The sequence below is a fragment of the Carya illinoinensis genome, chromosome 2 (genome assembly GCF_018687715.1).
Source record: "Carya illinoinensis cultivar Pawnee chromosome 2, C.illinoinensisPawnee_v1, whole genome shotgun sequence".
Lineage (NCBI taxonomy): Eukaryota > Viridiplantae > Streptophyta > Magnoliopsida > Fagales > Juglandaceae > Carya > Carya illinoinensis.
This window is the reverse complement of record NC_056753.1, coordinates 7,160,802-7,186,994: the sequence shown is the minus strand read 5'-3', so window position 1 is coordinate 7,186,994 and position 26,193 is coordinate 7,160,802. Positions and strand designations below refer to the sequence as shown.

Sequence of the window (26,193 nt, the reverse complement as noted above, 5' to 3'; positions counted from 1 at the left end):
ACCTTTTTTTTTTTTTTTTTTTACTTTTGGCATATGACAAAAGGAATACACTTTACTTTTCAAATTTTTCAAACAAAATCATCTACCTTTTGTATAAGTCAAAAAGAATATCAATCACTTTTGAAAATATTCAAATAAATCATGTACATGTGAAAGATGACAATCAATTATTTTTAATATTTTCAAAATTTAAAACTTTAATCATGACATGCACATGTGAAAGATAACAATCAATTATCTTTCAAAATTTTCAAATTTAATTTTCAAAATATTCATGAACATGTAGAAAATGTATTTTAATGGTTTATAATAAAATCTTAATTTTTAGCCTTAATCTTAATTTCAAATTTTTAAATGATTTAAAACGTTACTTTATGAGTTTTAATGTGAATTTATTTCCTTATTGCTTATGCTTTGTTTTTTGATGTGCTTGATTCTATTGTGTAGACAACTTGAGTTTGAAACTCTTTTATTTTTTGAATTCATTTGTTATCATCAAAATCTGTCTGTAGATATATAATTACACGAATCTTGAAACCTTGAGTTCAATAAATATTTTATTTTCAAGGTTTAGATCAATTTTAAATTGTAAGTTTAAGATATGTTATCATATAAATTAATTGATTAAACTAATTTTTGTATCAATTTAAGTTTTTTTTAATTAAATAATTTAACGTTGTATCAAAAGACTCAATATGGTAAACTCTATCCTATTTTCAAGAGAGTTTAACTCATAAAAAGGGTGTTAAAATATACGTTAAATGATTATATATTTCAGCATTTTTGGATTTTTTTTTTTTTTTGGGGGGGCATCTTTAGGACAATTTTTTGTTTAATAAATGTTGAAGCATGAGATTTGTACTTTTCAAGCCAACCCCAGCCAGGTTGATACCTTTTTCTTTGAATCCATATGCCATTTTTTTTTAACACCAAATATACCCCTGGGTATGGGTCACGTATTTTAGTTTTGCTATTCATTGTCACACATTATACTTTTATTTTTTATTTTTTATTTTTTAATTTAATTTTATTAAATTCTTTTAATTATCATTCGTATATCATATCCTTGTTAAAGAAAAAAATAAAATAAAAAATAAAAAATTATGTATAGCATATATAATAGAAAGAACATGAAATATAATTTTTAATCTTGTAAATCTGTGTATCCAATTAGAGTTTTGCTACATACAAGTATAGTCGCGTACTAATCTGTGCACCAATACTGATTTATTCATACTTAAAATTTAAATTAATACTATTTTCAATAAAATCTACTTTTTGACCAATCACATCACATTGATGTACAGATTAATGCACAATTATACTTGTAACTATATTTTTCCATCCAATTATTGCATCTCAGCACCTTTAGAATATCAAGCCTCGTATGTTTCAACGCATTCTCCGTCTATATGTGAGGCCCAGGCGCCAATATTTTCATGCAAATTCATTCAACGGTCCGGCGTACTTGTTCCAACTATCATCTTGATTAGATGTCATCTCAATAATGAGTTGAAATAAAAATTAAAAATAAAATAAAATAAAATATTATTTATTATTATTATTATTATTTTAAGATTTAAAAATTTAAAAATTTTGAATTATTTATTATATTTTATGTGAGAATTTAAAAAAATTATAATGATAAAATAAGATAAAATGAAATACTTCTTATATTCAAACCGACCCTAATGAGAATATAGAGATAGTTGAAGCAAACTCTTTCAAAAGCTTCAAAATAGTCAACTACATGGAGTGTCCCTCACCACCTGATAGTTTATAAGTAATGCATATATAAGTCTCAAATAGACAAATTATACATAACTCTTTTGTATAAAAGTGAGTTTCACTAAGAAGGAATGAATTTTTTTACACTTTTTCAAAATAAAGTCCACCTTTTTACAAAGGGTTGTTGAGGCTTGTTTATTTAAAATTTATTCAAATCATTTCTCAACCGTGTAACCAAATGCCACATCACAACATCTTCAAATTTTTTACTCATGGATGTGTTTAAAATATGTCCATACTCGTCAGTCACACATACCAATAGAAATATTTGTAGTGATAGAGTGTATTTTATTTTTAAAAAATAAATAAATATAATATTTACATAAAAAATTAATTTTTTTTGTAATAGACCATACTCTTTTAAAAAAAGAATACCTATACCTTACAAGATCTTTTCACCTCGAATGTTTTAAATTTACCCATTCCCACCATCGCATGAGCCCCATGTGCCAGTACAACTAGATGAAAATTTTCATGCACCTTCAACAGTTTAGTCTGTCTATTTCTAGCTATCCAAATGTAAATAAAAATTTCTATATTTAGTCACTTTTTTGTATATTTTTTATATATATTATTAATGTGATTGACTACGTTACTTCTTTTAAAAAAAATATGGAAATAGTATTGGAAGTGGAACTTTCTCGATAATTGACTGACCAAATACACTATCCAACGGTGCATCCAAATGTTGGCCCTCACCACCTACCTACAACTTTTAAGCTACAATCTCCAACCAGAAATCCAGAAACTCCTTGCTTGGGGGCTAATGAACAATTTTTTATTTTTATTTTATATTTCCATGGGTGTTCGGGTTATCTTATGATCATCTCGACTAATCTCACGGGACCCTGAAGTTAATAGCCATGTAAACCTCTAATGGTCATGAAGAAATTCAAATTGGTGACTATTGAAGAGTAAACCAAGGCCTTTTTTTACCCTAACCTGGATTTAAATCTTCTCTCTCTTACCATTTTTTCCCCCAATTTTTTTTTTTCCTCATATTATGCTGACTATAATGGGAACAAAAGCAGGATCAAATTATTTGCATATCACCTCAACGCAATAAGATAGAAGATGGAAGTGAAATAAGAATGTGGTATATAATATATTTAATTAAAATTATAAATTTCATTAATTTTTTTAAGCATAAATGTAATGTTGCTTTATAATCTCAGTACTTAAAAACAAAAAGTGCAGGTTTTTGCATTCCTGCCCATGAGTTCAGGATCTTGTTTGGATGCAAGTAAAAAGTGCAAGAAAAATAGCATAAATTCTGACATAGTATGAGCTCACGCACGGAAAATTCACATCAATATATATAGTTATTCTCCGGGTGGATTTTTCGGTCATTCTCCACCTACACGCAACAAGTACAAGCTTTTAAATCCTCTCATCACATATTGTTGAACAATAAATCTTTCATTGAATGTGAACAAAGTCTTGAACATGTTTATAAGATTGGAGCATACATTTTTCTTTGAACCGGTTTTACGATATGAGTTAGCCCATAAATTTCTTCACATACTAGGCGAGGTCCAAATCACTAGTTAATAACAATTTGAACAAGCAGATCATATGAAAGGTTCATATTATTTCCCCGACTCTCTCTCTTAACTCTTCAATGTACATTAACCTTCAGTTGCTTTCCACGCATTCTGAACGCTGATAAAATGACATAAGTTCTGACATGAAAAGCCCAACTTACAAGTAAAAATTTGTGTCTGCATTTTCACGGGCACCAACCGCATTCAGCTGTTTGGTTTCATTCTTCTGCTTACTGTTAGCAGTAATCCTGGACTTGTAATATTGCCAAAACCACAAGTTTAAAAAGTATGGTAATGCTGGTTCTTTTGTGTTAGCCAGCAGCCATGGCATCGGCCCTGGGACTCGCATCTAAGAGTGGATGTAGCTTGGCACCTGATTTGGAGTTGTTCTCATACATGTCACTCTTTTCCTCAGTGCTCTGAACAATGGAACCCGAATTATTAACTCTTGACAACAGGTTCTCTGTACTAACAGGTAGGGGCCTCCTCTTGTTGTCAATGCTGTTCAAAATGATCTCTTCTGTCTGTCCTAGTTGAGCATTTTTCAGTTTCTCCTGTACATCAAAACCAACTTACAAGTTGGAGCAAGAGTATGAGACTCCGAGGGATTAAAAATATTCATGAAAGCATGTAGGAATTATAGAGATGGAACATAGATTTACCATTAATATAACATTTTCTAGCCTCAGCTTCCCGGAGTGTTCTGTCACTCGATCTATCTCAGATCTTATTGATGCATTCTCAGCAGTCAAGGATTCGACTTTACGTGCAAGTTCTTCTGTCTCAGCCTGGAGAAAGGGTTGCACAGCATTAGCTCAATTAATGAGAACATGCTAAAAGGTGGTTTCGACCCAACAATATGAGACTTCTAAGCATTTAAAAATCTCAGTTTCTCATACCTGCTTCTTCAACCTGGACTTTCTAGCAGATTCTCGATTAGACTGCTTCCTCCTCTCTCGTTTCAGCTCCCTATCATTCTGTACAATATAAACAACCCATTACCAATTTAGGTCACGAAAGTGTTTAGAGGGACTTACTTTCCAAAAGTAAAGCACCAAATTTTTGAAACGATAAAAAGATTCAAAGTTCTGAATGGTAAGTATATCCTGGAAAGATATGAGAGGGATGAAGCTGAAAACTTAAAGAAACATGTTTCAGAAGGCAATACCGTGCAGGACAGCGGGACACCAGTAGTTGTTGTCTTTGAATTCATATTAGTATTGTTCCTGGGCTCCAATGATGTGGCCATGCCAGGGGAAACAACAGCCCCAACAGAGTTTCCAGCAACACTACCAGGAGTGACAATTGCGCACAAGGCCTTGTCAGGAGCTGCATTTACATCCTTAGCAGAAACTGGACTGGCCGGGGTCTCAATCTTGCCATCACATTCTGTTCATATAGAGATAGAGGAAACCAAGACATCAAAACATGAATTCAGGTGGATTGCTCAATTACTTCCTTTACCACAGAAGTTTGCCAACAAGCAGTCATTTAAAGCACGTGACAATGTGCTACTTCATCAATATGTTCACAAACTAGTAATTTAGTGCCAAATTCTTTTTTAGATTGTAGAATATACCGTTTCTAACCATATTTAAGCAAGAACAAATTACCATCCACTATGCACAAAGACCAATAAGATATTTCATATGTTTCCTTCAAGAAACAAGAGCCTAGAAATCAAAATGAAACAATAAGGTATTGCTAAGCACAGTTTCTTCAAATTGAACAATCATCTACTTGTTATATGGTTTAATTTGAACTTCAAATCCTGAATCTCTACAGATGGGTATGACTAGCTAAGGTGACCAGCTTTTGTGCAGGGGGAACATACTTGTTACATTCTCCTTGCTTGCCAGAATCAAATCCAATTCAACACGACACTGTATACTTTCTCGTGTATGTATGTATGTATAGTCAATGGACAGTGTTGCTGTCCATTATTGTTCATTATTCTTTCCTTATATAACTCTTTCCTTCTTTCTCTACGTACCATTGTATATGGCTAGAATTAGGCGTATACTTATTTGTTTCCATGTATAGAATTGTTTGTAAAGAATATATAATATACAGAGCTCTCAAGGCCAAGGCATTCGGCCATTCTCACAAATTTGACATGGTATAAAGAGCTGTCGACTAACAATTCAAGCATCCTTCGAATTTTTTTTTCTCTCTCGGCTTCAGTGCCTTTGTGCAGTTTCGACTTGCACTTCTTCTTGGTAGCTTCTGTGCTGGTTCCGATGTGAATCTTCTCTGTTTCGGTGGTCTTTGTGTTGTTTTTGGGTGTCTCCGACGTCATCTTCTCTATCTTTCGGTGCAAGTCTATTTTCTGGGTAATGTATTCTTTTGGTGCAAGTCTTTCGGTGGTTTACAGACAAGGTGGCTGTTGGTGCAGTCTTCCCTGGTCTTTTTCGGCATCTTTGTGGCTGAATGGCCGTTGGAACAACCTTTTGGTGGTATTTCCGACGTTCTTCTGTAGGTGTGGCTCTCAAAACAGTCCTATGTGGCTGTTAGCAGGTGTTGTGCGACACATCTTGCAAGTTTTGGTTCTTTGGTCTCACGTTCTTTTGCTGCCTACATTATTTTTCGGTGCTCTTGCTTCTCATTTTGCTGTTTACAAATTTTTTTTTGTGCTCTTGCTTCTCGGAACCATTAATATTGGGTGCTATTTGCTTCTCGGCTTTGGTTCCTTTTTTTGGTTATTTCGGCCTTCGGTTTTTTTGGCTTTTGTCTCAGCTTTCGTTTCTTTACGATGGATTCCGCACCCGTGTGCATCAAGTTGATGGGAAAAAATTACTCTACTTGGGCTTTTCAATTTGAAATTTTCCTCAAGGGAAAAGATCTCTGGGGCCATATTGATGGCACGGATTGCAAACCTAATCCTGATAAATCCAGGGAACCAGAATCTTCTCCTTCTTGGGCTGTGCTTGATGCTCAGATTATGTCTTGGCTTCTTGGCTCAGTTGAGTCACATATTGTCACCAACTTGCGGCCTCATCGCACCGCACAATCCATGTAGACTTACTTAAAGAGAGTTTATCATCAAGATAATGTTGCTCGTCGTTTTCAATTAGAGCATGTGATTGTTATGTTTCTACATGACACTCTTTCCATCCAAGATTACTATTCGGGTTTTCTGACCCTTTGGAACGAATATGCTGAGTTGGTTACTGCGGATTTTCCTGTTGCCGCTCTTTCCATTATTCAGAAACTTCACGAGACTAGTCGTCGTGATCAGTTTCTTATGAAACTACGTCCCGAATTTGAATCTATTCGTTCCTCTCTGCTGAATCGCTCTCCTGTTCCTTCTCTTGATGTTTGTCTTGGTGAGTTACTTCGCGAAGAATAACATCTTAATACTCAAGCTACTCTGGAGCATTCCCATGGCAGTTCAGGATCGCCCATTGTGGCTTATGCTGCCCAAGGGCGAGGACCACCTATGATATCTAAAAACTTGCAGTGTTTTTGCTGCAAGAAATATTGGCATATTGCTGCCAATTGTCCTAAAAAATATTGTTCTTATTGTAAGAAGGGTCACATTATTAAAGAATGTCGTATCTGCCCCCAGAATCATCAGGCCCAAACATTTCAAACTTTTATTCTTGCCCCTCCAGTAGCAACTTCTGCAACACATGGCTCTTCTTCTGGTGCTTCCTCTGATCTTGCACCACCTGCCGCAAATTACTACACACTAGAAATGGTGCAACAGATACTAATTTCGGCATTATCAGCAATGGGGTTCCAAGGTAACCATTCTACTAAACTCTGGTATGTGGACTTAGGGGCTTCTAATCACTTGATGAATAATCTCTTCTATGTCATGTTCGGCCCTACGCTGGTCAATCTACTATTTAGACTGCCAATGGCAGTTCTTTGCCCATAGCTGCGGTTGGAGATGCCTTTTCTAAGTTCACTTATGTGTTTCTTGCTCCTCAGCTTTCCACGAATCTTCTTTCTGTTGGTCAATTAGTTGATAACAATTGTGCTGTTAATTTTTCTATTAATGGTTGTGTTGTGCAGGACCAGATAATAGGGGAGCTAATTGCGAAGGGACATAAAGTAGGGAGCTTGTTTCCACTACTTCTGCTTGTTCCAACAATGTCTCCAGTTTCTTTTATTAAGTCTTTTGCTTGTAATAATGTTCCAGATCTTAGTATGGTGTGGCATCGTCATTTAGGCCATCCCAATACTCAGATCTTATCTAATGTATTGAATTCTGATTTACTTGGTAATAAAGAATATGCTTATTTATCTCTTGAGTGTGCATCTTGCAAACTTGGTAAAAGCAAAACTCTTCCCTTTCCTTTGCATGCTAGTGGAGCCTCTCACTGCTTTGATCTTATTCATAGTGATGTTTGGGGACTTTCCTCGATTAGTTTACATGAAAAATTTAAATATTATGTGACTTTCATTGATGATCATAGCAGATTTACTTAGGTCTATTTTCTTCGCTCTAAATCTAAGGTTTTTCGTTCTTTCATTGAGTTTTTTGCATATGTTGATAATCAATTTTTTGCTTCTATTAAGACATTACGCACAGATTCCGGTGGTGAATATTTGTCTACTTAGTTTTAGGCATTCTTGGCTTCTAAAAGTATTATTCACCAACGTTTATGTCTCGCCAGTCCACAACAAAATGGAGTATCTGAACGCAAAAATCGTCATCTCCTAGATGTGGCACGTACTCTCTTGTTAGAATCCTCCGTTCCATCTATGTCTTGGGTTAAGGCTCTGAAAACTGCTACTTACTTGATTAATCGTTTACCTTCCCAAGTCCTCCACATAGAGTCTCCTTATTTCCGCTTGTTTGCTAACCAACCTAGTTATGATAACCTCCGTACCTTTGATTGTGTATGTTTTGTTCATTTACCTCCTCATGAGTGACATAAATTATTTGCTCAATTTGTTCGATGTGCATTCTTGGGATATAATGTGTGTCAAAAGAGATTTATTTGCTATGATCCTACATTACATCGTACACGTATTTCTAGAAATATTATTTTCTTTTTGAAAATTAACATTTCTTTCTTGTGTTTTCTGTTCCGCCCTCTTCTACTGTGGTCCTCCCCTCCTTTGAGCAGTGGTTCTCATATCTCCATCAAGTTAGTTCTCGTTTTAAACTAGGTATTGTGTATACAAGATGCTCCGCCCTCAGTCTCTTCCCGTGGCTCACCCAATATTTGATCCTACCACGCTCTAGCTTCAGTCAGTTGCAGCACCTCCAAAGCCTTCGGTACGTAGCTCTTCTCGAGTTTCTGTAACCTCGGATAGGTATGGGTTTCCCTCTTTTGGTAATTCTATTTCAGCTCTTATTGTTGCATTGTCTAGCTTTGATATTCCCACATCCTACTCACAAGCAACCTAGCATGAATGTTGGCAACAAGTTATGCAGGAAGAAATTTCTGCTCTAGAGGCCAATCACACCTGGGACATTGAGCCTTGTCCTCCCACCATTGTTCCTCTGGGTTGCAAATGGATTTACTCAATCAAGGTCCGATCTGATGGCAGTTTGGATCATTATAAAGGTTGGCTTGTTGCACTTGGGAATAATCAAGAATATGGTGTCAATTATGAAGATACCTTTGCTCCTGTGGCTAAGATGACTACTGTCCGTATGATTCTAGCTCTTGCTGCTTCCAATGATTGGCCACTACTAGATGTCAAAAATGCTTTTCTTCACAGGGATCTTAAAGAGTGTATTTATCTGAAGCCACCCTTGAGATTGTTTCCCTCTCCGACTTCACATGTGTGTAAGTTTTGTCGCTCTCTTTATGGTCTCAAACAAGTTCCTAGGACCTGGTTTGATAAATTCCGCACCACTTTATTACAATTTTCATTCAAGTAGAGCAAGTATGACACTTTATTATTTCTTCAAAAATCAGACATGGGTATTGTTGTTCTTTTGGTTTATGTTGATGATATTGTGATCACTGGTTCTGACTCTGTTTTACTTGGCCAGCTTAAGACTCATCTCTCATAGTCCTTTCATATGAAAGATCTTGGGTCGCTCACATATTTTTTTGGTCTTGAGGTGCATCGTAGTCCCTCTGGTATTTCACTTAATCAACATAAGTACGCTAGTGACCTGATTGCTATAGCTGCCCTACAAGAGGCTACCTCTATTGATACTCCCATGGAATTAAATGTCAAGTTTTGTAAAGAGGAGGGTGACTTACTTGCCGATCCCAGTTTATACCAGAAGTTAGTGGGTAGCCTTGTCTATCTCACTATTACTAGACTAGACATTTCTTTTGTTGTACAACAAGTTAGCCAATTTCTTCAGACTCCTCTTCATCTTCATTTGGCTACTGTTTGTAGGATCATACGCTATGTTCAGGGCACTTCTACTCGTGGCTTATTCTTTCCTGCAGGCAATTCTCCTCATCTTGTTTCTTATAGCGACACTAATGGGGCCGGTTATGCTGATACATGTCGCTCCATCATTTGTTGGTGTGTGTTTCTAGGTGATGCATTGATCTCCTGGAAGAGTAAGAACCAAGATAGAGTTTCTAAGTCATCTAACGAATCTGAGTATCGGGCGATGTCTCTTGCTTGTTCCAAAATTATTTGGCTTCGAGGCTTGCTTGCTGAGTTAGACTTCTCTAAGACTGATTCTACACCTTTACATGCAGATAATACGAGTGCTATTCAGATCACGACTAATCCTGTCTATCATGAGCGCACAAAGCATATTGAAGTCAACTGTCACTCTATTTGTGAAACATTTGAAGTTCGTGTTATCACTCTTCCACATATTTCTACTGAGCTCCAAATTGCTAATATCTTCACCAAAGCTTTCACTCGCCATTTTTTAGCATGATACGCTCTTTGTTTCCTTATTTATCTTTAAACAATTGTATATATTTCTTTACTTAGAATTTGTGCAGGGTGCTAGTTGTCATACTTAGATAGATTTTGATTATTGTAATTTAGGCTTAATTCTAGCCGTGTATACTGCACATTGGTGCCTTTAAAATGAAAGGAAATCCTCATAATGGAGGTATTCAATCCATTTGACATGGTATCAAGAGCAGGTTACTAGCCTTATGATTTTTTTTTTCTCTCGAGCTTTTCTCTTAGGAGTTCTCGGCGGCATTTGTGCTGTTTTTTGGTGTTGTTCTGGTGATTCGGCACCATCTGGGTGCCATCTTGGTTTCTCCTCTTATTTTCGGTGCATTCTGGTTGTGGGTCTGATGTTTTTTGCAGCTTTCAGCTTCCTTGTTGCGTGGCTCTAGTTCCTGGCTCCTTGTCGGCAATTTTTGTTGCCTTTTTCGTTTCTGCTTTTTGAATTTCTGTTGCCTTTTCAGTTTCGGCTTTGTGGGTTGGTGTCAGCAGCAGCTTCTTGTGAACTTTTGGGTGTCGGCAGCTTCTTTTATTTTATTTTTGGTTGTCGGCATATTTCAATTGGGCAGGTATTCTCTTTGTTGGACGTGTGATTATTTTTTTTACTTACAAGTATCATGTCTTCCGATTCTTTTACTGTGAAATTCACAGGTAAATATTATTCTACATGGGAATTTCAATTCCGTTTATTTGTGACGGGAAAGAGTTATGGGATCAAAGATGCTAGGGTGACAACATGGATTTTAGCATCAGTTGATCCTCTTATTGTTCTTAATCTGAGGCCCTATAAGACTGCTAAATCTATGTGAGAATATTTAAAAAAGGTGTATAATCAGGACCATACAGCCCGACGGTCTCAATTAGAGTATGAAATTGCCAGTTATACTTAGGGCAGTCTCTCCATTCAAGATTATTTTTTTGGATTTAATAATCTCTGGGGAGAATTTACTGACATAATTTATGCCAAGGTACCAGAAGATTCTCTCTCTGTTGTGCAGGAAGTTCATGAACAAAGCAAGAGAGATCTATTTTTAATGAAGTTACGCCCTGAATTTGAGGTCACTCGCTCCAATTTGATGAATCATACTCCCATGCCGTCTTTGGATGTTTGTTTTGGGGAGTTACTTCGTGAGAAGTAGTGTCTTGCCACCCAGGCTATTTTTATCAGCACGACAAAATGATACAATGCAGTGGCTTATGTCGCTCACGGAAATGGCAAGGGACGAGACATACAGGCAGTTCAATGTTTCAGTTGCAAAGAATATAGTCATATTGCTAATAATTGTGCACGGAAATCTTGCAACTATTGTAAGAAGCTGGGCATATTATCAAAGATTGTCCTACTCGTCCTCAAAATCGTCAGGCTAATGCTTATGAGGCTACTGTGGGTTTCGCTTCTTCTACTACTGTTGATGACTCATCTGCTCTTACTACTGAGAAGGTTCAGCAGATGATTATTTTAGCTTTTTCAACCTTAGGGCTGCAAGGTAACGGTTCCCTTTCTCCCTCATGGCTTGTTGATTCGGGTGCATCTAATCACATGACTAGTTCTTCTGATACACTTAGCAATGTTCGGCCTTATACTGGATCGGCACACATTTAGATTGCTAATGGTAGTTAGTTACCTATTCATGCTATTGGGGATATGGATTCCACTATTAGAGACGTTTTTGTATCTCCTCAGCTTTCTACTAGTCTAATTTCAGTGGGTCAATTGGTTGATAACAATTGTGATGTTCGTTTTTCTCATGATGGTTGTCTTGTGCAGGATCAGGTGTTGGGCAAGATACTCGCGAGGGGGCCTAAAGTTGGACGTTTATTTCCTTTACATTTTTTCATTCCTGATGTCATTTCATTTGCTTGTAACACTGTGAACAATAAGTGTAAAGTGTGGCACAAACGGTTAGGTCATCCTAATTCCGTTATTTTATCTCATGTCATAAACTCTGGTTTGTTGGGCAATAAAGATCAATTTTCTTCTCTCTTTTGATTGTTCCACATGTAAATTAGGCAAAAGTAAGTCTCTTGCTGTTCCTTCTCATAATAATCATGTTGAACGTTGTTTCGATTTGATTCATAGTGATGTATGGGGAATTTCTCCTGTTATCTCCCATGCAAATTATAAATATTTTGCTATGGTCATCGATAATTATACGAAGTATACTTGGATTTATTTTCTTCACTCAAAATTTGACATCTTCTCCGTCTTTCAACAACTTACTACTTATGTTGAAACACAATTTTCTTCTGGCATTAAAATTTTGTGGTCTGATTTAGGTGGTGAATACATGTCTCGTGAGCTTCATGATTTTCTTAACCAAAAAGGCATTGTTTCTCAGCGTTCTTATCCGTATACACCTCAACAAAATGGTGTTGTTGAACAAAAAAATAGACATTTGTTGGATGTTGTTCTTACGTTACTACTCCAATCCTTTGTTCCCCCTCAATTCTGGGTTGAAGCGTTATCTACGGCAATTTATTTAATTAATAGATTGCCATCCCGTGTCTTGAATTTTGAAAGTCCTTACTTTCGTCCCTATTATCAGCATCCTACCTACCTTGATATGCATACTTTTGGTTGTGTTTGCTTTGTTCATTTGCCTTCCCATAAACAACATAAGTTATCTGCTCAATTTGTTAGGTGCGCTTTTATGGGTTATAGTGCTTCTCACAAAGGCTATATTTGCTATGATCCATGCTCTAACCGATTTCGTATTTCTCGTCATGTTGTGTTCTTTGAACATCAGTCATTCTTTCCTTCTTCTGTTGAATCTTTGCCTGAGATGCATGCTTTGCCTAATTTTGATGACCCGGTTCCTTTTCCTGACCGATTCAAATCTGGACTTGTATATGAAAGACAACGACCTGAGACTGGTCCGCCATCTAAGCTTGTTCAGATTGAATCCTCTACGGGTGATCTGGATACTATCACAGTTCCTCGCCGTTCAACTAGAGTATCTCGTCCACCAGACCGGTATGGTTTATCTCATACCTCTCTTCATGCTACTCTGTCCTCCATTCCCATCCTATCAAGTTATTCTGAGGCCGCTGAACAATAACTTGACGCCGCTAAACATGAATGTTGACGTGCGGCAATTGTCAAGGAACTTCGGACTCTTCAGGATAATCATACATGGGATGTTGTCCCTTGTCCTGCTTTGGTGAAAGCCATTGGTTGCAAATGGGTCTATTCCATCAAGCTGCGTTCTGATGGGACTCTGGATCGGTATAAGGCCTGGTTGGTTGCACTTGGCAATCGGCAAGAGTATGGGGTGGACTATGAGGAGACTTTTGCTCCGGTTGCCAAGATGACTACAGTTCGGACTATTCTCTCTGTTGCTGTCTCCCAAGGCTAGCCTCTTCATCAGATGAATGTCAAAAATGCCTTTCTTCATGGTGATCTCAAAGAAGAAATCTACATTACCCTTCCAGCTCGTTTGTCCTCTTCTTCTTCCTCGGATGTTTGTAAATTGAAAAGATTGTTGTATGGGCTGAAACAGGCTCCCCAAGTGTGGTTTGGTAAATTTCGCTCCACTTTGCTTCAATTTTCTTTTAAGCAGAGTGCCTATGATTCTTCTTTATTTTTCTACAAGGCATCTCTTGGCATTGTTCTTCTTCTGGTTTATATTGATGATATTGTTATTACTGGGATGGATTCTGCTTTGATCACCCAATTGCAGCACCATCTCCAAGCCTCCTTCATATGAAGGATCTTGGTCCTCTTACTTACTTCTTGGGGTTGGAAGTCCACACTGATCCTTTTGACATTTTTTTGAATTAGCATAAATACACTCAGGATCTGATTACTTTGGCTAGTCTTTAGGATACTTCTTCTGTGGATACTCCTCTGGAAGTAAACACGAAGTATCGTCGGGAAGAGGGCGATCTCCTCTCTAACCCCACTATGTATCGACAGTTAATGGGGAGTATGAACTATTTGACTATTACTTGCCTTAATATTTCCTTTACTGTATAGCAGGTTAGTCAGTTCATGCAGGCTCCACGTCATCTACACTTGGCTGTTGTTCGTCGTATCATTCGATATCTTCGAGGTTCCCCTAGTCGTGGCCTGTTCTTCCCTACTGGCACTCCTCTTCGTCTTGTAGCTTACAATGACGCTAATTGAGCAGGATGTCCTGATACGCGCCGATTTGTTACGGGTTGGTGCATGTTTCTTGGTGACTCCTTGATATCTTGAAAGAGTAAGAAACAAGATCATGTCTCCAAATCTTCTACTGAATCTGAATACCATGCAATGTCCGCTGCTTGTTCAAAGATTCTCTGGCTTCGTGGTCTCCTTGCTAAAATTGGTTGTGTTCAGTCCTCTCCTACACCTCTACATGTTGACAACACAAGTGCCATTCAGATTGCTGCCAATCCTGTTTTTCATGAACATACAAACATATTGAGGTGGATTTTCATTTCATTTGGGAAATATTGGACTCTCGTATCATTACACTTCCTCATGTTTCTACTGACCTCCAGATCGCAGATGTGTTTACAAAGACCATGACACAAAAACGTCATCAGTTTCTTGTCGGCAACTTGATGCTTCTTGACTGACCAGCATCAATTTGAGGGGGATGTTAGCATGATACGCTCTTTGTTTCCTTATTTATCTTTAGACAATTGTATATATTTCTTTACTTAGAATCTGTACAGGGTGCTAGTTTCCATACTTAGATTTTGATTATTGTAATTTAGGCTTAATTCTAGCCATATATATTGCACATTGGTGCCTTTATAATGAAAGGAAATCCTCACAATGGAGGTATTCAATCCATTTGACACCATTGACATTGCTTCTTAAGTAGCAAATTGATGCTTGTTGATCAACCCGCATCAATTTGAGGGGGGCTGTCAATGGACAGTGTTGCTGTCCATTATTGTTCATTATTCTTTCCTTATATAACTCTTTCCATCTTTCTCTACGTACCATGTATAGGGCTAGAATTAGGCGTATACTTATTTGTTTCCATGTATAGAATTGTTTGTAAAGAATTATAATATACAAAGCTCTCAAGGACAAGGCATTCGGCCATTCTCACAAACTTGACTTGTATATGTATATATATATCATCATGCGGAGCAGATGCTTAAGACACCCAAGAGGGCATACTACAACTCTAATGCAGTGTAAGAGGCCAGCTCAGCCATCGCATTGACTGATACACTGTCACCAAGTGCCTTGTATCCTAGTGTCCTCTCTTCCTAGGGAAGAAGTCTTGTGGGCACGGGATTTTGGGGAATAAGAGATCCTTTTAATGCTTGAAGAAAGGGTGAAACTTTAAAGAAGAAAAAGAAGAGAAATAGTTCATGCCATGTATGCAGTGATGGGTAATTTCTACGCTGCTAAATACCAGGCCAACTCTATTATTTCTCCAGATTAGATATTTGGTGAAGATCAGAATGATACCAGTGGTGGGTGTTCCCTCATGGCTTCTTTTCCTCCTGGCTTGATTTGCCTGAACCTAAAGGTGGGTGAAGACCACAATCAAAATAGGCAGTTGTGTTCATCAATGTGTATCTAAATATAAGAACCAGATCAAGAGATACAAGTGCAAAGGGATAGCAAGAAAATGCTTATAAGAAAAGTATGAAATCATCACCCTGGTGGTGTTCCCATCACTGGAACCTTCGGTCTCCAAACTGTTCATGTGGCCAAAGGAACAAATTAGCCTAGCCACAATAGCTGTGCAAGTGACATCTAAATGGTACAGGATGGAGGAGAGTAGTGCTAGTCTACCATAGCCAATTGAATTGCACAAATATATAGATTATTACAAGGCAGAAGCAAGAAAAAGGTTCAACAAACCTCTGTGACAGCCTACGTTCAGCCCCACCCTCAGAGCTCTCACCAGTGCTGTTGCCTATTGACATTGCAAGCCCATCAAATTCTTTCAACTTCCTCATTAAACCTCGGTCTGTATTTCCAGACTTTGTAGGCGTTTCTATTGTCAAAGGAGATACAGCCTGCTCCATCCCACCATAATTTTCTTAAATTAATTAACAGCCACCTAGCATGCATCTCTTTGTCCTCAATCACTGATATATCAGTAATTTTATATTGCTTCATTAACAGTAGCAAGCAAATAGAACTGCAAGAATTCAAAAGAAAATTGAGCCAAAGCTTCAATTATAGGGAGCAACAGTGGAACCCCTTGACCATGTGAATTTGATCCATAATTTAAAATAAATAAATACATAATTACGTGAGAAAACATTGCTCGCCTCTTTGCAATACTTTTTAGTTTGTATTATACAGGAACAAGGGTAGTGCGGCCAGGACAAACCAGGATGTCTACCGAATACAAGTTATTATTTTCATTACACTCAGATTACCAGGAAGGATAGAGAACCAGCCAGTGAGTTTTCTCAAATGGATCTTTCTTATTGCAAGCCACCCCCAAGGAAGACTATAACAGTCTACAAACGAAGATCTTGGACACAAGAATCAAAAACAAAAACAAAAGAAGTTATTCTAAGATGCAAAGGCAAACAGAATCCATATTGATTATTAAGATAGTAGGCTCCAAGCAAAAATAGCAAGAACATAGACTTACAAGAGGAATAGCAGGATGTGCATAAACCCCTCCATGTGGGTAGATTGCTGCATAAGTTGCCCCATAAGGTGGCATCACTGGCTGGAAGAATCAATAAGTTAACAAACCATCCTAGAAGAATGTTTATAATTTGTTCCTCGCTACACAATATTTATTAATGGTTATTGAAAACCGTAAAGAAACTTCAACTGCCTTGATGCTGGTCAATACCTGAGGTGTGCCCCACATATTTGGGTGAGGAGCATGGCCTGAAGTCACGGCAGGGTTGTAATATGGCGGAAGAGTGACTTGGGGGCCATAATATGCCTGAATATGTAATGAATTAGTTTGAATTACTATTCATATTCCTATTTCTTAGGATAAATAACATAGCAAACATTCTATTAAATAAACATCCTCCAACAAATGTTTTGCAAAAATAGAGATGAAGTGCAGGCATATAATAGATAACCTGCATGGCTGCCCAACCAGGATGGCCGTGAATATTAATCTGATTAGTCTTATCCTGTCAGTACAGAAGGATTGAGGATCACTCAACAAAGACTTTTGAAAGTTAGATCCAAAGAATTAATAAGATTACATGTATCCACATAAAAAACATCCTCTCTATCAAGAAGGTTGAGAAAAATAAAACTTGAAAATAGATTAAAAGATGTTCTTTGACAGCATCTCAGGCAGTCCAGTTTGGACCACAAAAGAATTGTCACTTCTCTGCTTACCGCTGTTGCTGGTGAAGATGGTTTCTCGGACTTAGAACACTTTCCCTCTTCATGTTTTCCCATGGAGATGCCCTTCCAAAATCTTGATTTGAATAAAGTCACAAAATCCTCGTTTGTCAGATTAACAAGTCACCAGGCTGCATTATGGTTATCAAGCCAATCTATGATGCAAAGGAAAATCCCATAGAAAGCCGATTAAGAGTCTAAAATATTAGGATTTATACTTTTATATAGAACTGAAATATTGATGTAAACCATTCCTGCTGAACCTTCATGATGTAGCATTACAATATAATGACTCGTTACTGCAATAGTATTGTCACTGAAGTTTGAGCATAAGAGCTGCAAAAAACTAATGCAATTCTGTAACCTTAAGCTACTGCTCCCAATTGAAAGTAGAAATAGCTGAAACCCAGAACGAATTATGACTTAAGAGGACGCCCACAAATTTGACAGCGTGTATTGGCCAGACAAAGAAGGGTCCTCCGAAGAAACTTGTCATAGGTAGGCCCCAATTTTCATCATTTATCTGAGTAGCCACTTTGCACTGGACATACCAAAACTTCAGCTACAGCACCGGGCAGTGGCCACCATAAATTAAGTAACTTGTCAGGCTTGGCAGTGAAGCATATGGCCATATCCACCTATTGAAGTCAAGTTACTGAGGTTTATGCTTCACCCATTGAAGCATATGGCCACATCCATCTATTGACTTCAATAGGTGAATATGGCCATTCCATTAGTTCCAACTCCATGAAGTCGTCAATATGACTTAAGTACTGGAAGATGACTACTATAAATGACAATTGCTACATCTGCACAGCCTCGCTATATCAGCTGTCTTTTCTCTGTAATAGTTCTTTCCAACCTCTCTCTAAGAAACCAGCCTAATCTCTCCAGAAGCTCCTCCTCTTCCTCCCGTACACAGTAGGCCTTTCTGTTTTAAATTCCACTTTTCTTATTAGTATTTTTCTTTTTTCCACTACATTGGAAAATGCCCGATTTACCACCTTCAGGCCAAGGGATGGCCACACAACCCATAGCTGCACTCTCCAGTCGCTAATCTTCAAAACCCAGGTGGAAGTCCTGCTAAACACAGATGCATTGGCTACACGTGCCACCTAAGCTGTACATTGTTTTCAACTGCCAATACATATTCCAGCCACTGACCACCACACGTGCGGCATAGCTGGGATCCTTGCCTCAGGATCTCTATCAAATCTATGTCACCTCATGCCCCAACACCACCGAGCATTCCTCTGATGAGTCACTACTGATCTGGGCTGTCCGTTTCTAGATATCCAACTATATTTTATCGTCTCCTAACGAAGAATCTAAAGGAAAAGGATGGGGAGATCTTCCTCAACAACTCTAGAATAGATGATTGCAATATTCCTAATCCAAGCGCAGATCACAGCCACATCCAACAAATCCACCAAATTACCAATTGGATTACAAAACGGCTATCTTAGCGGTCCCCAAGCCAAGGAACAAGGTTTCAGGTCCAATTTTTTGGATCCATTGCCCATTTATTTTTATTTGGTTCGTTAGCATACACAGCAATTTCAATAATGGGGTTTTTGTTGAGGTCACCCTCACCTCTTGTATTTCCCCTATTTAATTTTCATGTAAGTTTGCTTAGGAAAAAAGCTATAAATGACAGATTCCTCATATCAAATGCTTGAACTTCAATAATACAATCAATCAGCGCCCCTGTTTAGCAGCTAGCGAACCCACACAATTTAATGCTTACTGCATATTTAGTCCGCTGCTACCTTAGCAAGTAGACAAAGGATGTAGATTTCACATTTTTTTTGCCAAGCTTTTGCCAGTGATCATATAGCCATAATTATAATTTTCATCAATTAAAAAATCATCCTTTTCTATATGCTTAAAAGAAAAAGAAGAATATCATCCTTAAAGGGCCAACAGAAAGCGGGTGGTGGCAATTAGATTTCATGAATGACGATGGCAATTAGATATCATGAATGACGATGGATTTTGTGATTTCGACGTCGTATATAATTTTTTTGATAAGTAGACATCGTATATAATATGAGAGTAATAAATGATCATTATGCCCACAAGGTGCATTCATCAGCAAGCAGACTCAAAATGATCACCTACTAAAAAGTAAATTTAAAAAGTAGAAGCGAGCAAAAAGGAGGGAGAAAAATGATACCGACTAAAAGTTCCCTGCAGAAAAAGACTGTAAGGTGGAGGGTCATTATCGTCTTCTCCACAACTCTACTCGATAACAAGAAACTGACGGGCAGTAGTTGGACATATCGCTAGATCAATTAAAGGAAAATGATTTAGGAGACAAGTAAAAGGCAATGGTACCCGATACAGGAAACTTTTTTCAGATAAATACCTGAAAGTTTCTAATTAAGACTACAACAGGATGTGATCGCACGACTTCGTTTTGTATTCTATTATTTTTCCTTCTTTTTTCTCCTCCAATTGCTATTCTCTCTCTCTCTTCTTACGGCAAGTACACAGAGCATGAGAAGAAAAATATGCATTCAAAAGTAAATTAAAACTTTTAAAGCAAATAATAGAGATCCATCAAAGTTTCAACTGCAACCCTTTGTTTGGATGCCGAGAAAAATGAACGCAAAGAAAATATATAGAGCATCAGAGTCCTTTTCCGGGAAACGAAAATCTCAACGCGACCAAAGAAGATAATCCTGTATCTCTTAGTGCCCCGGAGTTTCCGGTCACCGAAGAACTCTAAAAGTTCATATTTATTTATTTTCAACTTCGCCGATCAGAGCTTGAATTGAAGTAATTCAAAATCAAATATATATATATATATATATGTCATATCATTTTTCTCTTAGCTCAACAACTCAAACGCAAAATTCAACATACCTTGAGCTCTCAATACCCAAACCTCCACCTCTTCACGTAAAAAAACCGAAGAAATGGTGGTGAAGAATAATAAGCAGAAGAAGAAAACAACTGAGATGGCGAGGACGTAAATATTAAGAAAGCAATTAACTCTAGCTTCTCAACGCCTGCATTTTTCACTCTACTCTCTGTCTCTCTCTAAATCCAGAGAAGAAGAGAGTTCTGGATTTCATGGAAGACGAAATACAGGGAGAAACGGTGGTGAAGAAGAAACGAGGTAGGGAGGGCCGGGTTAACGTCCACGTCACGATACACGTGTCGTATAAATGGGGAGGTATATGCATAGTCATAGAGCGTGTATGTAATGTGTATGATGCTGACTCACTTTTTACTCTCTGTCTCTCTCTAATGCGACTCGCTTTGTTTTTAAATATATTTAAATAATTTTAAAAAATAAAAATATATATATATATCAATATATTAATATTTATTTTCTTAATTATTAAATAAAAAACTAAAATATATAAGTTAAAATGATAAAACAAATTTATAAGACTCAATAGCATTTTCTAACGTGTATTTAAAAAATTCTATTCACCGCCTATGTTATAGGCCTCTTTTTATTTTTGAGTAATGCTGTGTACAGTTTTTATTTAAAAATTACAATGCAGGTATAGATAATTTTATCTTTAAAAGTTTTTAAAATTATTAAAATATTTATTTTAAAATAATATTTTTTCTCTTTTAATAAATGACATACATATGCAGTCCCTAAGTGGGGACTATAAATAGAATTTTTCTTTATTTTTTTCTTTTAATTTTATCTCTATGTGGTATAAAATTATGAAAAATTTTATTTACATTCTTTAAGTGGGACTGTATATGCTTGTTTTTTATTAAATAAGAAAAAAATATCATTTTAGAATGGATAATTTTGTAATTTTAAAAAATTTTAAAAATAAAATTACCTAACCCTATATTGTAATTTTCAAATGAGGACTATATGTAGCATTGGTCTAAAATTATTGAGTAAAAAAATTATTTGTATTTATATATTGTTTAGAAAAAATATGTATGTATATATACACAAGGAATATACAACGAACTTGACCATCATACTTTCTCAAAAATTAATATATTTATTTATTAAAAAAAACTCAAAGATTGATAATCTTATGACAGTTTTTTTCTCAAATTTTTATCTGAATTTGTGAAGTTTAAGTATAAGAAAATACACACATAAAATGAGTCATATGGTATTTATTACTTATTTACTACTAAACTAAAAATATTATATGAATAATAATAAATATTGTAAGCTTTATATATTTATCTGTCTCACTTGAAACTTTAAATTGAAATAACAACTTTGATTATATAGCATTATATAAGTAAAATAAATAAATAAATTTTATATAATTAAAGTTATACTACTCAGTATCTCTACCTACAAACTTGTTGACATAAGCTTTTATTTTTTTCTTCAGTAGGCATGTAGTATAAGGGTACTGTATGGAATTTTTCATATATTTATTATGAAATAAAAAAATAATGTTAAAAGTAAGGTAAATAATTTTTTTATGAAGTATAGAGTAATGTTATGGATAAGTTTCAAATATATAAATCTCACATTATTTTTTTATGAGAAATGATATTTGTAGTCGTAGTTATGCAAGCGGCGTGCAGTCGCTTTGAAAAAAATAAATTAATATGAGACTCACATAAAATAAAAATTAATTTTTTAATCGTAAACCCCACGACTGTATGTAGCATTGTTTTTTTTTTATAAAAGGGTAGAGATCTACCAAGAAAAAATAAATTTTTTATAATTTTTTATAATGTGACCTATTTTTTGCATAAAAAAATTTAAAATTTATACATTTAAAACTTGACGTATGATTGATAGATAATTTTAATTAGTAAACGTTTTTTATACATTTATTTTAATAACATGTTTCAGATAACGTTTGGGGGTGAATAATAAATTGTTTATTCATTCCAACGTCACCAAGACGGCTAATGGGAAATGGAAGACTCGAGCCACGCAATCTTTGGGTTTAGGGTTGGTCCCTCACTCCTCTCTGTCGTCAATAGAATTATGAACTGGCCCTTTAAAGTCCGCGTCCAGCCATTTAATATTAGACCGTTCAATCCTTATATGGGATTATTAAAAATTAAAAAAAATATTATTATTATTTTAAAATTTAAAAAAAATAAATTATTTATTATATTTTATATAAAAAATTATAATAATAAAATTAAATTGACATTTTTACTATTTAAACAGAAACTAAATCTTATTTTAAAAAAGGAACTGGTATAAAAGATTTGAAAAAAGAAAAAAATTATTTGACATCCATTTTACTTCAATTTTTGTTTTGTATCATCTTGTTAAATATATATTAAAAAAAGGCTAATATAAATTTTCTGGATCAATCATAAAAGTAACTAATATGAATTTATTGAATCAATCATAAGAAAATGACATATATGACTTATATAACGGTCTAGATAGTATGCAAGTAGTTAGGTTTCCTTCTTTTTTATTTTTTTGGTTTTTAAAGTATGCAAGTAGTAAGTTGCAACAAATAAAGCTTTATTTTCTATAATTCCAAATGAAAAAAATTAATAAATAAAAGATAAAAATGAAAAAGTTGACCTACTCAATTTACTTGAAAAGAAAGTAAAGGAAAAAATGAAGAAATTTTTTTGATTGGCATCAGTAATCTAAAAACAACTTCCCGACTAATTTTAACGGTGCACATGCCCTCAGCAAGGAGTTTCTCATAAGTGAATATCGGATAATTCAACGAGACAATCCCCCAATCTGATAGCCCTTAGAGATTGTTTATACTTAAAAGGATTTGAACCTTAGACTTGAGGGAGTGTACCCTCAAGACCAAGGCCTTTGCCAATTGAGCCAACTCTTAGGGGTTAAATGAAGAAATATAACTAGACAACTTGTTTGGACTTGAATATCAAGCATTCTCCAATCCTGATCGACAATGTTGAAGCATATAAACACTTTTTCTAATTAGGAAAATGATAGTTGAATCGATAAAAGTAACCGATTGATTTTTTTAAAATTTTTTTTACTTGATAATTAAGGAAATAATTATTAATGAATTGGTAATTTTTAAAAATATTTAAGAATATATAAAAAAAATTCTTATATACACAGTTGCCATGCGTAACCATGGTGCAATCGGCTGAGCTGATTTATTTAAAAAAATTGAAAGAAATAGAAATGGAAAACATGATGAGAAATACGCAGATGCAAAGCTGCTATCCTCGTCTTCGTGGGTGGAGCCTGAGCTTCTCTTCACTATTGTACCACCTGAGTTTTTCTTCATTTTCATACCAGCTTCAGCTTCTCTTCGTCTTTGAAACAGTGAACCAATATTTGTCTTCATACCAGTGAGCCAACTTCTTGGAGCTTGTCGTTGATGGATTCTTGCACATTGAAGCCACAAAAAACCAAGTAACACATTTGTGTATAATCAATCAGCTGCACTTCCTCTCTCTTGGTTAGGTAAAAATTTCCCTTATTTATGATGTTTGGATGTATTCATTAATGTTGGTAGGTTGCTTCATTGTTGTGATATGAGTTTTGCTGAGAGTTTGGGCAATCATTATTTAAAAGGATGATGATCAAAATTAATTAAAGAAATTAGAAATTTAATTTTGCTTGAAATATGCTTTATTTACAGTGGTATAAGAAATTTGGCTACTGTAAGCATGGAACTTCCAGTTTTAAGTCATTATTTTCTTCTTAGATCACTTCATTAGGTTCGTGGATACAAGTTTGATTCAATGATTACAGAAACCTTGATGTGGCTGATGCATGGCAATATGTACAATCACATTATAAGCTTAGAAACATTTTTCTTTCTTTGGATCAAAGCACTCTTTTCTCTCCTTTTAAGATCAGGTTCTGAACATTAGGCTGGGAATGTATCTGAAAAGTTGTGTAAGAACGGAGGCATTGTTCATCACATCCCATTTCAAGAATGTAAAAATTAGCTAGAAAGTAATATTTGCATATATGATACATTAGATGATAAAAGTAGTACATATAATACAAGCCAGTAAGAAGAACTGATTTTACTTATCACTAATTCACATATCCACTAGAAGCATACAACAAATAAAGTTTTGCTTTTCTTGATGCTTTTTTTCATGAAAATATTTTTTTCGTTCTTCTTTATGAACTAATCCTTTTGTTTAGTTTACTAATTTTGTAATTAAATTTCTAATTTTGTTATATATAGGTGGACTGAAATATTGAATTGGTGATCATTTTGGGAATTATCTTTACCAAATGAAAAATTGTTTGGATAATTCATTCAGTTGGTTATTTTACTGTTTAATATATAGTTCTTATTGGGATTGTCAGCATGGGAAAAAGGGAAGAACATGCATCTCCCCTAGCACCATCTAGCTCAAATCCATCAACCCCAATATGTTATATTTTTTAAAAACTTTGTTGGAATATGTTGAGTTGATGTTTATTTCCAGAATGCATCAACTTGGAAATAAACATGAACTTCGTACTTGCTAATTATCATTATTGCTTTTATGTTAAGAGATACCAATAACTTGTCCAAACTTCGCAAATTACATGCAAGGTTATTATGGACCAGTGCCTGCGTGGTCACTAGCTTTAGTGCCATATCCAGATGGTAACCCATATCCAAGCAACATCCAGGTGATGCAACTATGTTCCTGTCTACTTTTTTATAACCTTGCTTTTTTAGTACTCCCATTACCCGATACAAATTAGAAGTGTGTTTCTTTTTAACTTTTAGCAATGAAATCATTTGGAAATTTAATTGCAGATTTTTTGTGCTTTAAGCAGAATATTGGTTAGCCATTTCAATATTTAATGGAACCTCCAACTCCTTTCATCACTACAAGCTCCGCTACAAGCACAAAAATTAGTAAAGAGGCTATACCCAATTGTAGGGAAATTGAAGTGCCATGTACCTCCTCTAGAGTTGTTGAAGAAGGTAAAAATGATAGATCAAAGTGTAGGAAAACCAACGATGGCAATGTCAGGACACCTCAGATAGTACAAATGGATGGTAGTGATATAATTAAGTAGTCAAAATCGGGAATGCAGTTTAATTTTTTTTTGAAGAATTAATGAGTTATTATAAACAATATGCTAAAAAAATGTGGGTTTGGGGTAGGGCTATGCATATGAATCGAAAGTGAGCTTGGATCAGATTAAAATAAACCGACCTGACCTGAATTTTATCAGTTTAAATCTGATCGGGTCTCCAACCCGTTTCTAGTTACGGTTTATATTTTGGGTGTCAACCCATCCAACTATAAAAACATATATTTTTTCAATTCTCAAACCCTAGCCACACTCTTTATCTCTTTTTCTCTCTCGCTGAGCAAACAATGGAGGGTCTGTTTAAGCGCTTCATCAACGTCACCCTCGGCCACGACAACAAGGAAGACGAAGATTCCAACCCAGAAACAGCTAGCAGAGAGAGAGAGAGAGAGAGAGAGAGAGAGAGAGAGAGAGAGAGAGAGAGAGAGAGAGATGATGGGTATGGAACTAGCAACAAGGGCTTTCGCCCCCAGCACTTACGTTGGGTTGGAACCCCCCTTCCCTTATAGAGGAGTCTCGCTTATCATAGCTTATCCCGAACTTCCGTTTCATTACGTGTAGTCAGGAAGCAAGCAACCTGCAGCCATGAGTGAAATGTATGGCCATTGAACATGCTTATTATCTTGCCCGAGCAATTGCTTTCTTTCCTTAACTAGCTAGCTTTCTTTTGCAAGTTGCTTTTCCGTTCTGCAAGTATTTGTAAAAACTCTGTGTGAAATTCTTGTAAAAGGGGAAAGCAGTGAGTCTAAATTCTACTGGGT

The 26,193-nt window shown here is 35.8% G+C and overlaps 1 protein-coding gene and 1 long non-coding RNA gene across 20 annotated transcripts; both read right to left on the bottom strand.

Moving 5' to 3' along the window:
* Positions 1-3,362: 3,362 nt before the first annotated feature.
* LOC122299432 (common plant regulatory factor 1-like) lies at positions 3,363-20,568 on the bottom strand. Of its 19 annotated transcripts, none has more exons than XM_043109745.1 (14): positions 20,332-20,568; positions 19,832-19,938; positions 19,640-19,748; positions 17,458-17,618; positions 17,190-17,243; positions 16,949-17,044; positions 16,739-16,819; positions 15,991-16,148; positions 15,785-15,824; positions 15,592-15,646; positions 4,501-4,721; positions 4,232-4,309; positions 3,995-4,120; positions 3,363-3,886 (listed from the first exon to the last, which is right to left on the bottom strand). In XM_043109745.1, exons 4-14 carry the CDS (start codon positions 17,518-17,520, stop codon positions 3,644-3,646), a joined length of 1,215 nt encoding a protein of 404 aa, XP_042965679.1. In that variant the 5' UTR covers positions 17,521-17,618; positions 19,640-19,748; positions 19,832-19,938; positions 20,332-20,568; the 3' UTR covers positions 3,363-3,643. The 19 variants fall into 19 exon arrangements, with proteins under 19 accessions (XP_042965679.1, XP_042965742.1, XP_042965724.1 ...); XM_043109808.1 differs by having other exon boundaries at positions 17,458-17,594; XM_043109790.1 differs by having other exon boundaries at positions 17,458-17,539.
* Positions 5,674-15,585, bottom strand: LOC122299517. Its single transcript, XR_006239701.1, has 2 exons — positions 14,655-15,585; positions 5,674-14,554 (listed from the first exon to the last, which is right to left on the bottom strand). It is a non-coding gene; the product is annotated as an uncharacterized LOC122299517 (long non-coding RNA).
* Positions 20,569-26,193: the final 5,625 nt, after the last annotated feature.

Bases quoted from the DNA above. Each gene is read 5' to 3' on its own strand.
- LOC122299432 (XM_043109745.1), bottom strand. From the start codon at position 17,520: ATGGGAAAACATGAAGAGGGAAAGTGTTCTAAGTCCGAGAAACCATCT. The intron at 15,825-15,990 runs GTTTGTTGAACC...CCACATGAACAG, and splicing joins GAACGTAGGCTGTCACAGAG to TTTGGAGACCGAAGGTTCCA. The intron at 3,887-3,994 runs GTAAATCTATGT...TTTGATGTACAG, and splicing joins TAGAAAATGTTATATTAATG to GAGAAACTGAAAAATGCTCA.